Genomic DNA, 15,103 nt, shown 5'->3' with positions numbered 1-15,103 from the left:
TAAATGGGGATTGGGTTTTTCCGGGGCAGAAAAAAAAACAACAAATTTAACATTATCCTTGCATCAGGCTTTTGCCCCAACAGTTGATATTTTTTAGTATTATCTCCTCTAATTTGTTCAATCTGTGTAAAGTCTTGGTCTACTTTTTTGAGCTTAGACTTTTCCTTAGACTTTTGGTTAGTTATTCAGCAACACAACCCTACTCTTTAGGACATCTGTTTCCTCTGTGTGTTTAGACTTCTTTAATCCTTGAGTTCTCCTTACTTTCTTATTCTACACTTAACTCTTTAATGCCTTAACTCCACATTTGTTTTAATTCCTGTTTGATGTGTCCCAACTTTCCTTTTTTGTTCAGGTATTTGATAGCAATACAAACTTATTAGCTCATCTAAGGGAGGATGATTGCAGCCGAATTACTGTTTACCTGTTAAGAGAAAGATAAAATCCATCTTCTTAATACCCACAACCTGCATTCTGAAGGAAAACATCTGTTTCCCCCAGCTTCAAGATCTCCAGGCAATTGACTTCTCCACATGACCCTCTGTCTCATTACCCCAGCTTACCAGTGTGCCTTAGCGCATGTTCATCTTTTTGTAAATTTTGCATATTGCCATTTTTAATGTTACTCTTCAATTCTCACCTACTGCCCTCCCCTATTGTACTAACATGGATGCAATATGGTTTTAGTCTTTTATAGCAGGAAAAATTGGCAGACATGAAGGGTGAAATTTCAAATTATGTCAAATTATGTGCTTCTGCTAGCAGTATGGAATTTCCTGATCGCACGATCAGAGGTATATATTTTTCATTGGTATGTAAAATTAAAATTGTTGACATATATTCTTTTTTTAAAGGCTTTAAACCAACTCTTGCTTAACAAGCAAGTCAATGAAGGGTTAGCAATCATCTGCACCATTGTTCTTCCATTGAGTGGGGTAACTTCCCTGTCTAGTAAAACCAAGGATTTGACCAAACTGAAAAGAAAGAATATGATAAGCGGGTGATTAAACATAAAGCAAATAAGCATTTTCCCCAATAATATTAACTGTGGTTGGTGGGAGAAGCTAAGTGATAGGAAAAGCCACTCCCCTATTTTCATTCATTCACACATACCTACAAATTACATATATGTGATACTGCTTTGCATTCATTATGTTCTTGTGAAAAATGTTACATTTCTCTCACTCCTTTTGGCCAATATGAATATGCTGTTATATTGTGTATATTATTTATGAGGATGTTTGGAAGCCATGTGAACCCACACAAAGAACAAAAACATTAAAAATGCTGAGCTGAGCATAAAATGAATAATATCATTACAGTATATTCAGCCATAGCATTCCCTATCTGCCAAGGCTGCTTTACAAAACATTATTCATTAGCCTAAAGACAGCTATATCCAGTTTGAGAAAGCTATAGTGTTTATTTAATCAGTCTGACAATTTTACAGCCTAACTATTTTTAGGAGTAGTGAAACACTCCTAAATTGCTTATTTTCTGTTTACTAAAGTAATTTTATTTGTTTCTATGGGAACCTCAGTAAGTGTCATGGTATCGTTCCATGCGATGGCTTCAAGGCACAACCAAAAGACTTAAATAGCACAATTATATAAAATGAGTGGATTGTCTTTTTTACCCTTTGCTTAACATTCCCTAGTTTTTTATATGCATGAATGATTGTAAATGATGGGCCATAAATGGCATGTGAATGAGATTTGGTAAATTGGCATATGACAGTGAGCTAATGATGGTCGGAATCCCTCATCTCCATCCCACCAGAATGTCTGATTATTGCCAGAGACCATCACATGTACGCAGGATGATGTTTTTAATATTTGTTATAACCTGAAAAGGTTAAACATTTTAATCATTGTCTGTATCTGCTATCCATTGGTAAAACCTTGTCCTGGCTCTCATTCTGATGTAATAATCCACAAGTATCAAGGAAATGTACCGAATGATTCACTGGGGGTAAAAAAATGCTTTTTTGTTATTGCGCTCATGCAATTTATTTTTCTGGGGTGTACATTTTAGTTTTTGTCTTAACAAACTGTTCATTTGTAGACAGACACTTACATTTTCTAAGAAATATTATTTTTTTTGATAAAGAATAATTCTTTTTAATAATTTATTCTTATTTTGTAAAGAAATAAGAACGGGATATATACATGTGTGTGTGTGTGTGTGTATATATATATATATATATATATATATATATATATATATATATATATATATATATACTTTGTTGAGTTTTTTTGCCGATACCAAATTGTACCAAATAATTTTTAATTATTAATTTACTATTAAAAAATTAAGTTTTTTTTTGTGCATATCTTAAGTACATACTCGACAATGTATAACTATTTTGTAAAGACTATGTTGATATCAAGTATTACTGTGCCTTTAACTTTTGTTGAAAATTCTTTTTATATTTCAGGATCCACCTTCCTTTGCAGGACTCATGTAATACCGGTGAAAAACCAAGAAGGCGTAGCCATGATGTTTATAATGAACTTTGAATATGTAAACAAAGAAGAAAGTCCTGGTTCTCTGGAGAAACTAAGCCAAATCCTTCCTGTCAAGGAGGAAAATCGTAAGTAATAAGTAGTACCTTCTATAAGATCTTTTTTTCCAGTAGCTAATGGGTAGCAAAATTATCTGTTATTAGCAAAGACATATACATACCACTTCATTGAATTACTAGCCTTCATTTAACCATTCATAGGTCTTACAATTAGTATACACGTTTCCCCTGTCTCGCTACAGTTCCCCTGTACAGGCCCGGAACCAGGCCTTGTCCAACTCCACTATTGCACAATAACTCCTGAATTCCATCATTGGGCACTCTTGGTCATTACAGTCGTCTGTATAGACCCCATTCGTGACATTAACATTAATCATTTAACTCCAAGGTCGCCCTATTTAGGAAAGACCATTATGGTCGAGGAGGGGCTACCTCTGGACAAAAAACATTCTCCAGCACTCAGGAGAGGAAAAACCCAATTTTGGAGGAAACCTCTGAGGAAATCATAAATAGTTCATGGTCACATAAGAAGGCTCTGTAATGCCCCACCGACTCACCAAACCTATTACCACACTCTCAGCGACTAACGAGTAATATTTTTCTCAATCATCAAGGAAGCATAGATTGGATATCTCTTCATCATAAGATAATATATTTTACATTGAATATATTCATAGTTTGATATTTCATGAGTCCAAGACTCAACTGACTTTATCAGAACACCTGTATGCAGACATCGGTGCAAGAATGAAGCACAAATATAGAATTTTTTAAAAGTAAGAAAAGTAGATTAAGAAATAGGAATAACAAAATCTTAAGTGTCCCTGTTTAGGAGGGACAGTCCCTTTTTCCAAATCCCTCTTTCCATTTTTGATGTCCCTCTTTTGTAGAACCTCGGAGTGAAAAGTCTTAGTAAAGGACCACCAACTAAAATAAAAGCTATGGTCATTTAAATGATGGGAGGTATGCCGCTGAAGTTGGCTGTTTACAATGTATGGTGAAGTCAGCGAGTTAAAATTTTTACAGTTTAGTGAATAAACCACCTCCACATAGTAAGTGTTCTCCAGGACATTTTTTTCATTTTTTAGGACACTTAGGGAGGGGATACAAGTTATTCACAAGTACAAAAGAACATGCCCTGTATGTAAAGTTAGTTATAAATTAAGAGTACATTTTATACATGCAATGCATATTGTACTTGAGAACAAGAGCAATCTCAACATATTGTTCCTGGTAAAGCTTTCTAAGATAAATAATATAATGCTTAATGGTCTTTTATTGATCAAGAACATTTTCATGTAATGTATAAGTTCCATTTGAACCAGTTACCCGTCGATAATAAAATAATAATAGGAATTTGGATTTCATTCAGCTCCAGAGCTTTAAAATGCATTTATATTGTAATTTCAGTTTGCTAAGTACTTTAGGAAGCATAAAAACATCTAGAGATGATATTATTATGAATGCTAATGGACTGTAAATAAAATAAATCTGCCTGAAATGAAATAATACAAAATCTATATGATATCTTAAACATAATAGAAATATTTGCATTGCTACTTTCAAGGAGCTGGAATGTTATGTTTTGGTCATTTACCAATTAAACATTTTTTATTATGTATGCCTTTTCGCATATAGAAAATACATTTTCAGTATCTTACTTGGTGGTTCCTGAAGTTCCCAGGTTATGCTTCCAGGAGTGACTTTGTGGGGGGTTGGGGCTACATATGTGTAGGTGTAGGGCTAGACTCATCCAACCTTTAGTGGGTGCGGAGTGCCAGGGAAGTGGGAAGGCAGCAGTCAGAAAGTGAGTGTGGGCAGGGAGTGTGTGGTCAAATGCTGGTCAAAAAGAGACTGACCTGGAGACCCGGAAAAGCATGGCTTTACCCGTAGACTCTGGATCAGACCTGGAAACTTCCCAGGTATAGACATTAGTCACTAGAAATTTTGTGCATTCATGTACTCTTGATGTGCAAGATAAAGTGTCAATAAATTAAACCTGGGGCTCTCTTCTTTCACCTACCGGCCTGGTTGAGGATACTTAGTGGCATCACAGTGTCCCAAAACTAATAGGTGATTTAATATCTTTGAGTCTATTCAGATTATAGGGATGGTAAAAGAAGCTGCGTAGTCTGGAATACAAAGGAGCCAGGTAGCCAGATTTTACTAGTGGTGTCTACATTTACACAGTATTCTACATTAACCTCTATGGTAACTTACCTGCCTAGTTATTAAAAAAAAATAAAAAAAATAAAGCTGGCTCCCAAATACTTTTATCTAGCCCTTAAATAAACTAACATTTGTAAAGCCTCATGGGTATTTGAAATACAACCAGCCACTGAAAATGGAGTTTAGATTTGGTGGTGTTTTCTTGCGAAAATGGTTGATAAAGTACCAGCACCACAGACAGCTCTGTAATAGCCTAGGATTTGGTTAGTTGTATACAGTATTCTGTCTATGGTGGGTAGTCCATATATTAATAAAATGTTGCCTTATGACAATTATCTTTTGCATTTTAGTTGTTCCCATACTGGATTGCACACCTTACAACATTGGTTATATTTATAACATTGGTTATATTTATTTTCTTGGCACATTTTGTTATAGTCAATGTGCAGGCTGAGCTAACAACATACACACATCTATTTTAAAGCTCGAAGATGCTTCTGTAAATAGACTGTAGAACACTGAATTGATCACTGAGATGATCAATATCGTAACTAACAGGTAGCTCTGCTACTCCCATGACCAAAAGCTCACCGTGAACATTACTTCGTGCAGTAATAGTGTAGTATTAAATAAGTCTCTTACAATAAAACAGATATAAAATGTGAGACTCTCATTCAGGCAACACTATTTATTAAATGTTGTATTTAAAAAAATGTTTATTTAAAAGGACAATCATGCCATTTTTTAATGGGTTTGAGTGAAACAAATTACTCATTTCATTCTTAGTCACTAGATAGGGCTCCTTTATGTAGCTGGTATTAGCATCTTTAGAGTAATGGGAATGATGATGAGTATCAGGTCACTGAGCATGTACTTATGTGTGAAAACACTTTTTTTGTGGGTCTTTGTATAAATACTATGCAGAAGTGCTAAAAAGTTGGGAGTAAACTTCAACCTAATATCTAGAAACTAAATTAAAAGCATAATGCTGCAACATAACATTAGAACATATTTCTAACGCTGTTTTTTCAAGGCATTTTGCCGGGTTTTCCTTAAGTTTGTTTCCATTCATTCTCTCATCTCTGCATTTCCCACTGTGACATACAAAGGAGATTCTTGGAGAACGACAAATGACTTCTCTCCAAATAATTTATGAGTAGAACAGCTTGAAAGAGAAAGAATATGGCAGCTAAATGCTGCTGTATGTGTGCAGGAGAAGAAGAAGGTCTCACACTCAATGTCTTAAGAGTTTGAATTAAATCCACTGTTAGATAAATATAAGTACACCACTACAATGAAGTGTGACTTTTAATACTACACAAAAAAAGAGGAATTAGAGATAAAGGGGAAAAGGGGAAAAAAAAAACAGCTACGGCAAGTAGTCAGTGAAATGCGTGTTGTTTGTTATTTTTTGTTCTGCTTGTAGTAAAGTTGTTCAATACTAGAGTTAGGGATAATAGGCCTCACCAGAACTTATGATCGTAATATCACCACGTTACTAGTGCTATCTATTTTTAGGCAGGCAAGGTAGGGACGGTCTGAACAAGGTCTTAGAATTCACTATTCCTAGTAATTTCTATGTAAATTGGTATAGATTGAAAAAATGGATATGCACTAGAAACTAGATCAATTTATAATTTATGTCTATGATTCTACTGGTGCTATTAATTCTCATGAATATCATGTTATTGTAAATCAGAGGAAAAACCAGTCAAGTGGCACTTCCGCAGAAAATAATTCACTTCAGTGTATGCAATGATTTTTATTAATGCGTTGAGTTCGGTTTGGTAGAAAATCAATTCTTAATCTTTACAAATATGCTGCACGAAACTGATAACAAGAATGATTTATTGTGGAAATCTAGAATATTATGGATATTATAGAGATGAATTACACTGGCAGTAGAGGGTGTAATACCAACAAAATATATATTTATGTGTAAATATATCAAGAATAATGCAAAAAGGTCTCCTAATTATCTCTGGTAATACTGTTTTATGCCAAGTATTCAAGGGGCAGCCCAACTACAGTATATTATTCACTTCAATGCCTATGATAGCTGAGTTTCCTCTTTAAATTATAGGCTTCTCCCCATTGCAAATGCATAGAGGGAGTCCGCAGAATATCCCCATATTGCCTTCCATCTCCTAGGTGTGCGGGAAATGTGTTCGGCTGAATAACTCCAGCACTGGCTTGTATGAAAGGTCCAGGGGGGTCTAAGGAAAGGGTCTAATGCATCAGGCAGCCAAAATGGTATAAAAAAGTGACAGTGTGCTGCAGCTTCTCCTAAAAGTTATAACTTTTTCCCTACAGGTTAAAGAATGCATGTGACTTACAAAGTAGTACCCTTCATTGGTGAGACTGTATGGGACACTGGAGTGTCTTTTTTTACTCTCACGAAATCATATCATTGAATATGAATAATTTCCTATGGTTTATCAACAGAAGTAGGGTCATGTAAAGTCTGTACTGCTAGGTTTTTTTAGCTTGGAAGACAAGGACAGTTCAACAAGGTCCCTTTGCTAATAATTCATTGAAGGTACACCTTTTTGTTAAAAAACAAAACTAAACAGACATGTACAAATAGATGGATACCATACAGACATTAACTCCTTTGCAGAGAAGAGAGTTTGGAAAAGCTTATTGTACGTATCTGCATAAATGTTTATAGGACAGTATAACAATGCCCAGTCTGCTATTGCACTCCAGGAACATCAGACATTTTGCTGCTTCGTTATGAACCATGGACCTCTCAAAATTAAACTATGTTTATATATCTTTATATATATTATCTGTTTATATTTTCCTTGATAAAATGATTACCTCGAGGAAATAACACACTACAATCAAAATGTCTGTAGTAATTTAACAGCCATATTGAGTTGGCTGCTATCCCTGGTCATATCCAGCATTTGCCAACTGTATTTAGACAAAAGATCTATAATTTAAATGTTCACACCATGGACATTTCAACAGTACTAACATAGCATGTTACTTATCACACATATATATGATTAGTTTAAAACTGAATCTCACAAGTTTTCCCAGAGCTATGCTTGTGAGATGAGTCCATACTGAGTCCTCGTGTTGAACCGGTATCTAGAAAAAGTATGGTCCATCAAGATCAGTTCTTCCACAGTAACATTTCGGATCACATATACTTCCTGCACTTGGGGATACGGTCTGAGACATTTCTCAGGGCATTAAATAGATAGCATGTATCTTCAAAAGAATTTGTACAGATTTAGTCAATGCTGAGTAAACTGATTAAGCTGGGAGTGGGCCCTTGACGAAAGCGCCTACAATAGGCACGTGAGCATAAAAACTGGACCATGGAGCAATGGGAGAAAGTGGCCTGGTTTAATAAATAACATTTTCTATTACATCACGTGGATGGCTGGGTGCGTCGCTTACCTGGAGAACACATGGCACCATGATGCAACCATGGAGGCCCCACCTCGCAACTTACAGGACTTAAAGGATCTGCTTCGAACATCTTGGTGGCAAATACCACAGCATACCTTCAGAGGTCTAGTAGAGTCTATGCCTCGATGGGTCAGGGCTGTTTTGACGGCAAAAGGGAAACCTACGCAATATTAGGCAGGTGGTCATAATGTTATGGCTGATCAGTGTAGGAGGATCTTCAGGAACCTTCTATAATCCCTTTGCCTTCACTCAAAGCTTAATAAAATGCTCATGGGGTCTTAATTATAGTTGAACTTCACCAAGGCGGCATATTTATGCTGAAAAAGCGAGGCTAAAGAGAAGGGCATTATTAATTACTTAATAAAATTCAGAAGGCCTTAATTATGCATGTACTTCCTGAAGACATGCAAATCTATACAGAATATCTGAGAATAAAGTGAAGGGTATAATGAATTGTTTAAACTTTTTTATTTTATTGAATTATTAAGGTACTAAAAGTGCTGTTTCACATTAATTACACTCTCTAGTATGCTAAGCATTTGTATTTACACCTTAGCATACCAATCACTTCATTCATTCCTTTTAGGTTTTTATCACATCGAAACACCTTTTAAGACTTTTAAGAAGCGTTTTCAGTTTTTATGGCAACAGCCTATTGCTGTCTATTTTTTTTGGTCATATGACAGTTAAGTGTCCCCAGCAAAAATAATCTCAACATCCATGATTTAAAATTAAATATAAATATTTATATTTATTAAGTAATGTAAAAATTATTTTTGCTAGGCAGCTGTATTTTGGTATTCCATACAGTGTAGTTAAACACAACTAATATGTTTCGCTACAACCAAAGCAACAATGTCTTCCCTTTGAAGCCCTGAAAATGAAAAGACCCAGAGAATTTGCCTTGCCTTGGATAAAAGAAAAAAAATGGCTGAGAATGATTAAAAAAATAAACTATAAAGACAAAAGTGTTTTAAATTATAGTGTTAGGAACACATATTATGTCCAAATCATTCCACCCATCACCTTTGATCAGACCATAACAGACTAGCCTATAAGCCATCCAAAAATTGATGTTCTTGGAAAGGGAGAGTTTCATGTTCCAAACAACTTCATTTTAAACCAAATATATTATCGAGCTAGTCTTATGTGTGGTCTGCGAAAATAAATACACAGTGTATGCCAAGTGGTTATCGTGTAAACTGTAAACGTGGTACAGTTGGCATGCAAACATTGGAATACCTCTGCTAATTCCTCCACTTTCACTACTTAACACCCACACTGTAGTCTATACATTACCCAATAATTGCACATATACTCTATTACACTGGTAAGAGAGATAATTAGAATATGTCTAACATTTTACATTGGGTTTCAGAAGAAATTATGCATCCTTTAGCTTGACCTTGGCTAAATTGATTTAATTGTTTGCCTGCTGGCTCTTTTCTCTTAAGGTGTGAGAAATGAATGAGAACAATGTGTTCAAAAATATTTCAATCCAATAATGTTAATGGGATATGTAAAATAATCACAATTAAGTTACTTGTCAAAAATGGTACATTGTGTATATTATCGGCCATAAAATAAGATTAAATCTTTGGATCTAACTTTACAATTTAGTCTCTTTGGTAATATCATCTGTAAAGGTGACTATTCTTTCTTTGAGGACTATGTGCCACACATATTCCTGATGTCTATGACGAACACATTTCAGTGTTTTCTTTTGTCCTGTTTATGCTTGCAGGAAAATTGTTTGGGTTCCGTTTACCATCCCTGAGACTTTTGAGCTATAGAAAGCAGTCATTGCCACAGGAGGACCCTGATGCCATTGTGGTTGATTCATCAAAGCACAGTGATGACTCTATGGCCATGAAGCACTTTAAGTCACCAACAAAAGAAAGCTGCAGTCCTTCTGAAGCCGATGACACAAAGGCGCTAATTGACTCTAATAAATGTTCACCTTTAGTTAATATAACAGGACCTCTAGACCACTCTTCACCCAAAAGGCAATGGGACCAACTCTTTCCAGACATGTTGCATGCAAGCACACACTTATCTCATGCAAGGTCAAAGGAAAGTGTTTGTAGCATGAGAAGAGCATCATCGGTCCACGATATCGAAGGATTTAGCATCCACCCCAAGAGCGTATTTAGAGATCGTCATGCAAGTGAAGGTAAGGTCTCACCTAATTCAGTACAAAATATCAAGAACTATTTCCTTACATTTTAATACTATTTCATTGTAGACAATGCTGATTTGCTTTTCAAATTAAAAGGACAGATTTTCTCATGGCAGATGTATTGGTAATACAACACTCTGGGTGATCTTTGGAAAATCTCTAACATCCCGTCTGGCTCTGTGGTTTAGCAACTCTATAAACATGATCTATAGAATTTCAAATAATTTTGGTGATATCAAGCGATAAGTCAGATTGGCGCAGGGAATGACCTCTGACATGATACCACAGACACTAAAGGCATGGGCCATTTTCATGTTTCTTGGTCCAGCCACAGAGATCCAAAGCTAAGAGTTCCATTATTAGATTACGAGAGCTCTTATTAGCACGTGACCAAATATGACACCTGAAGAAAATGGAATACAGGAGATAAATGCACAATGTATATTTTCAAACAATAATTTCCTTCTTTAAATGAACTGGGATACCTGCTCTGCTATGTTCAACAACTAAATAGGTAAAGTGAGTTTATAGTGGCATGTGGTTATATATAAGACCTAAAAATATTTACTTAATCACACCTGACCCATAGCCACCGGTCTTACTCTACATTATGGAAAAAAATCAATAAGAGAAGGATAGAACAATATACTTAACTTCACATGCACGGGTGATTCTCTGAAAGTAAACACAGACAGGTGTGAGTGCTTGTAAATTGGCTAAAATTGCCAGATTCCAGCACAGTGGTTATTTTAATTCAATGGAGGAAAGGCATACCTACATGCCCTCACCTGAAACGTGCAAAATGTAACATTTCATGATTTTACAAACAACTCCTGGATTTGTAAATGTACAGGTTTTAGCATGTAATGGAATGTGACTGGAGTCGAGTCTGACCAGTCAAACTAACCTTTAACTCAACTAACCGCTCAGCTGGGTGAATAGACCCACAAATGTTTGTTACTGTGTTACACTGTTAAGGATGTTAGCACACCTGTGTAGCATAGGCATGTAGAATATAATTAATTATTTACAGAGTTAAAAAAGTTAAAAGACTCTGACTAAACTAAACTTCATAAGTGAATACATTTGGAAGAGGCTAAATATGTAGAGCATGAGGAGTCAAAATAACCTTGGTTAAAAAAAAGTAGTTTCATATTTTAAGTATGGAAAATTACCAACAAGTAAATAGCAAAGAAGATATTTTTAGATATTGATTTTTTTAAAAAAAATAAAAATGTTATATTCTGTATGAATTTTATTTTTTATATTGTTTTAACATTTACACGCTAGCTGTTAAGCAATTAAATTAAAATCTAGAGTTCAAATGAAATGTTAACATTAAAGGATACATTTTGCTGGCCTTTTCAAATTTAATCAGCATTTCTAAAATGTTAACATATTTTACAGTTTCAGTACTTTCTTACTATTTTAAAACTATATAACCCTATACAAAAACAACTTTCATCTAGGAGCAGAAGGGTTGCTTCCGGCCAAATTGTCCCATATAAAAACAGCAGACAAATAGTGTGCACTGTCCAAAACCAATTTACCAAAGGAGATTATATAAATTTAGAAAAAAAGGATCCATTATATGGAATGCTTGTTATTCTAAATACTCTGGTTGTTATATGTGGATAAACAAGTCACAAAAATACATCAGTCTACCAAAACCTCTTGCCCACTTATCCTGTGTCTTCCCCAAAAAAGGTTCAAAAATCATAAGAACACAAGGTTAAGATGGCAGCCCCCATGTGTACATGATATATATATATATATATCATAATGTTCATTTTGTGTATTAGTGTAAACGCCCAATGGGATTAGGTACAAAGCACATATCAAGTTAATACCTTAATTGTTTCCTTTTGTATGTAATATTAGCTTTTTTGATTTTTGTATATGTTCTTCTCTCTTGTATTTTTTTTTGTTGTGTTTCTTAATATCAGACAATGGTCGAGATATAAAAGGTAACGTATGATTGACAAAGATTTTCAGATGCCATAACGCTTGGCATGCAAATTTGCCTGTTGCATGACATAAAGAACGTGTTGCTTATGCTGACCCTATGATAACTTGGTGCATTAACGAGCCAGTATTTGTCTTTTTTTGGATGCGTGGCAAATCCTCGCCACCCATCCAAAATTCTGTTGTCTAATATACCAGAGCTTTAATGTGCTTCGTCTGCAAAGCTGTTGGTGAAAATGCAGAAAACTGTTATTCTGAAAGTGAATTGAAGTAAATTAGATGTACAAACTGACTTTTTTATTCATTACAGGCTTGCAGGTAGTAAGATATTCTTTTGCTGCCAAAGTATCACTTTGTAATACACTTCTAGCCCCTCTGGTACCAAAGACATAAATTGAAATAACTAAATTGGCACCTTTCTTTATTTACTCCTCTTTTGTCTCCTTAAAAATAGTTTCTCATTCCTGGATGTCAGGGGGTATGCTTTCTTACATTAGCATTAAGATATGCCTGCATGCCTATTCTGTATCACAATTCCCACTGAAATCGTTTGCCATATGCCAAGTTTTCAATGTAAAATAGCAGAAAAAAGAAATGTTTCCAAATTTTTTTGTCTTATGTTCCAGAAAATAAAGTATCAGGCAAAAAATACTACTTTAAATTTTGGAAGAAAATGATATATGTCTTTTTTGGAGAATTATCTGTTACTCTTTGCCAGCTAAGCCTTTTTAAAACACAAAATAAAACAGCAGATTTACGGGATGATGGATCTAAATTTGGGACCATCTACGGATGTTTGGGACGTTTAACAAAGATGGGATTATGAGACGATCTATAAAATAGAGTGATTATTGATGTTCTTTATGTTATCACAAAAAATAAATAGTTTATTTGAAGCTTTGGATAACAGCTCTGAAACCCCGTGACCTGTAGTCTCCTAGAAGTAAGAGGAGATTTGTCCTTCTTGCAAGGGGAAGGTGATGGGACCCTCACTAGACTGAGTCTAATTGAAAAGCATTAACTATTTCTATTTTTGAGTTACATTATACAAGAGCTGAACTTAAGAGTTCAATCACCTTTAAAATAATTGGGGAACAAAGAATTTAGGGTTGCCAAAACAGTTTAGTGTCTACTAATCTGGAGAATTGGTGCGTATACCCCACCATGGCCAAACTGGGGATAAAAAAGGGCAGCAATGGCACTTGAAGGACGTCGGTCACCTAATGATGTAAGCATGGGCTGGATATGACACCTTTATGCTCACATAGTATACGGCCAGGCATATCCAGCTGGTTGCTGAACGTTACAGCGCCTGATCGGCCGCTAGAGTGGTTCATATGGAGCGATGTCGGGCAGTGACCACCAGGTTTTATTTTGACACATTGCACAATTGGAACATATCAGAAGCATTGGGGTTAAATAGATCATAAATGTGAATTGATCTAATTATTGAAACCCAATCGACATCAAATTGCGAAATCTCACTTTATTTACTAATCTCTTTTTTAAACTGTTACTAAAATAAAGTTCCTTTACAAGAATTAGATTTTTTTACAGTGCTGTTGTGAATTAGAGCCTGTGGCAAAAGCTTCTCAGTGGCGTTTCTTTGTGAAATTGCTGGTGTGCATGCTGTGTATGATTATAATGCAGTGATACATTGTATGCTTACTAACCATTGTGGGTATTTGTTTCCTGTTCTCATGAAGTTACTAATCTCCTAGTTGAATGTTTTATGATGTCAATCATCCCTTTAACTTCCGTGATATCAAAGGCTGTTATTATCCACAGAAAACATTTCAAGCTACATTTCAGCGTTATTTTATTTTTGTTATTTTTTTCCAAACAAATATACTTTTAAAAGCAGCTTAAGTTTTGTAGAGCCCCATACATCTCCAATATATAATGATACAGAAAAAAACAAATAATTTCATTTTGTATATAATGGGTAGGGAACATTATACATTAAGTTTAATGCATCGCTAAATCTATGGTCCAAAATAATAATTTACAGACGCTATACATAGCGGCTGTGGATTTATTGCCTTTTACACTCCTCAGCATATTCTTCAATAAATGGGAGCAAATACAGACGCTTAAGAGAACCACAAATCCCACAATGCTTACATACCTGTTTGGTTTGGGGAACACTGATTAATTATTACTAAATAAAGGTGGGCTGACTAAATATTGGCTGTGAAGTCATTTAACCCCTTAATGACAAAGCCTGTACATGTACGGGCTCAAAATGCATTGTTTTCAATGGGTTTTGGGACCGTCCATTGTCCTCAAGGGGTTAAAATGATATCAGCTCACATATACCAACCCAACAAAAACATACATCATTGACGTAAAGGGGACATGGTCATCTAGGCTTTCTTATACATAGTTTGGTAAAATGATGCCTTTACTGGCTAACAGGGGTATAGTAAATTGCAAGCTTTCAAGACTATCTAGGTCTCTTCTTCAGACAGCAGTCTGAAAAGCTTGCAATCTATTATAATTCTATTAATAATCATCTTTACCAGCTTTGCTCCTTTACTTTAAACGGCTAACACTGTAAACCGTATACTTTATAGATAGTTTGAGGCTCTTTAATTCACATGGTTTTCTTATTTCTATTTTACACATTTCATGTTTGCTTACCCTTATCATTGCTACTATTATTTTTAGTCACATTTTACAATCGTAATGTCGATTCAAAGGAAGAAAGAACTTTTATTAATTTAGCTAAAAGCTTTATATTTCTGAAACAATAATATTACTGATTGAACAAGATGGCAGTGATTATATGTTAATCCTTGATCTAAAAATGGACCTTTTTATATCATATTTACCCT

General features: G+C 35.0%; 1 protein-coding gene across 1 annotated transcript in view; it reads left to right on the top strand.

Moving 5' to 3' along the window:
• KCNH7 (potassium voltage-gated channel subfamily H member 7) overlaps nucleotides 1-15,103 on the top strand; it is a 112,975-nt gene that overhangs the window by 58,850 nt on the left and 39,022 nt on the right. The window contains exons 3-5 of the mRNA XM_053470469.1: nucleotides 2,441-2,596; nucleotides 9,867-10,295; nucleotides 12,721-12,744. Coding sequence (XP_053326444.1) covers nucleotides 2,441-2,596; nucleotides 9,867-10,295; nucleotides 12,721-12,744 — 609 coding nt within the window. The remainder of the gene's footprint in view (nucleotides 1-2,440; nucleotides 2,597-9,866; nucleotides 10,296-12,720; nucleotides 12,745-15,103) is intronic.

This window comes from Spea bombifrons, chromosome 7, assembly GCF_027358695.1.
Source record: "Spea bombifrons isolate aSpeBom1 chromosome 7, aSpeBom1.2.pri, whole genome shotgun sequence".
Lineage (NCBI taxonomy): Eukaryota > Metazoa > Chordata > Amphibia > Anura > Pelobatidae > Spea > Spea bombifrons.
This window is presented reverse-complemented; position numbering and strand designations above follow the sequence as displayed.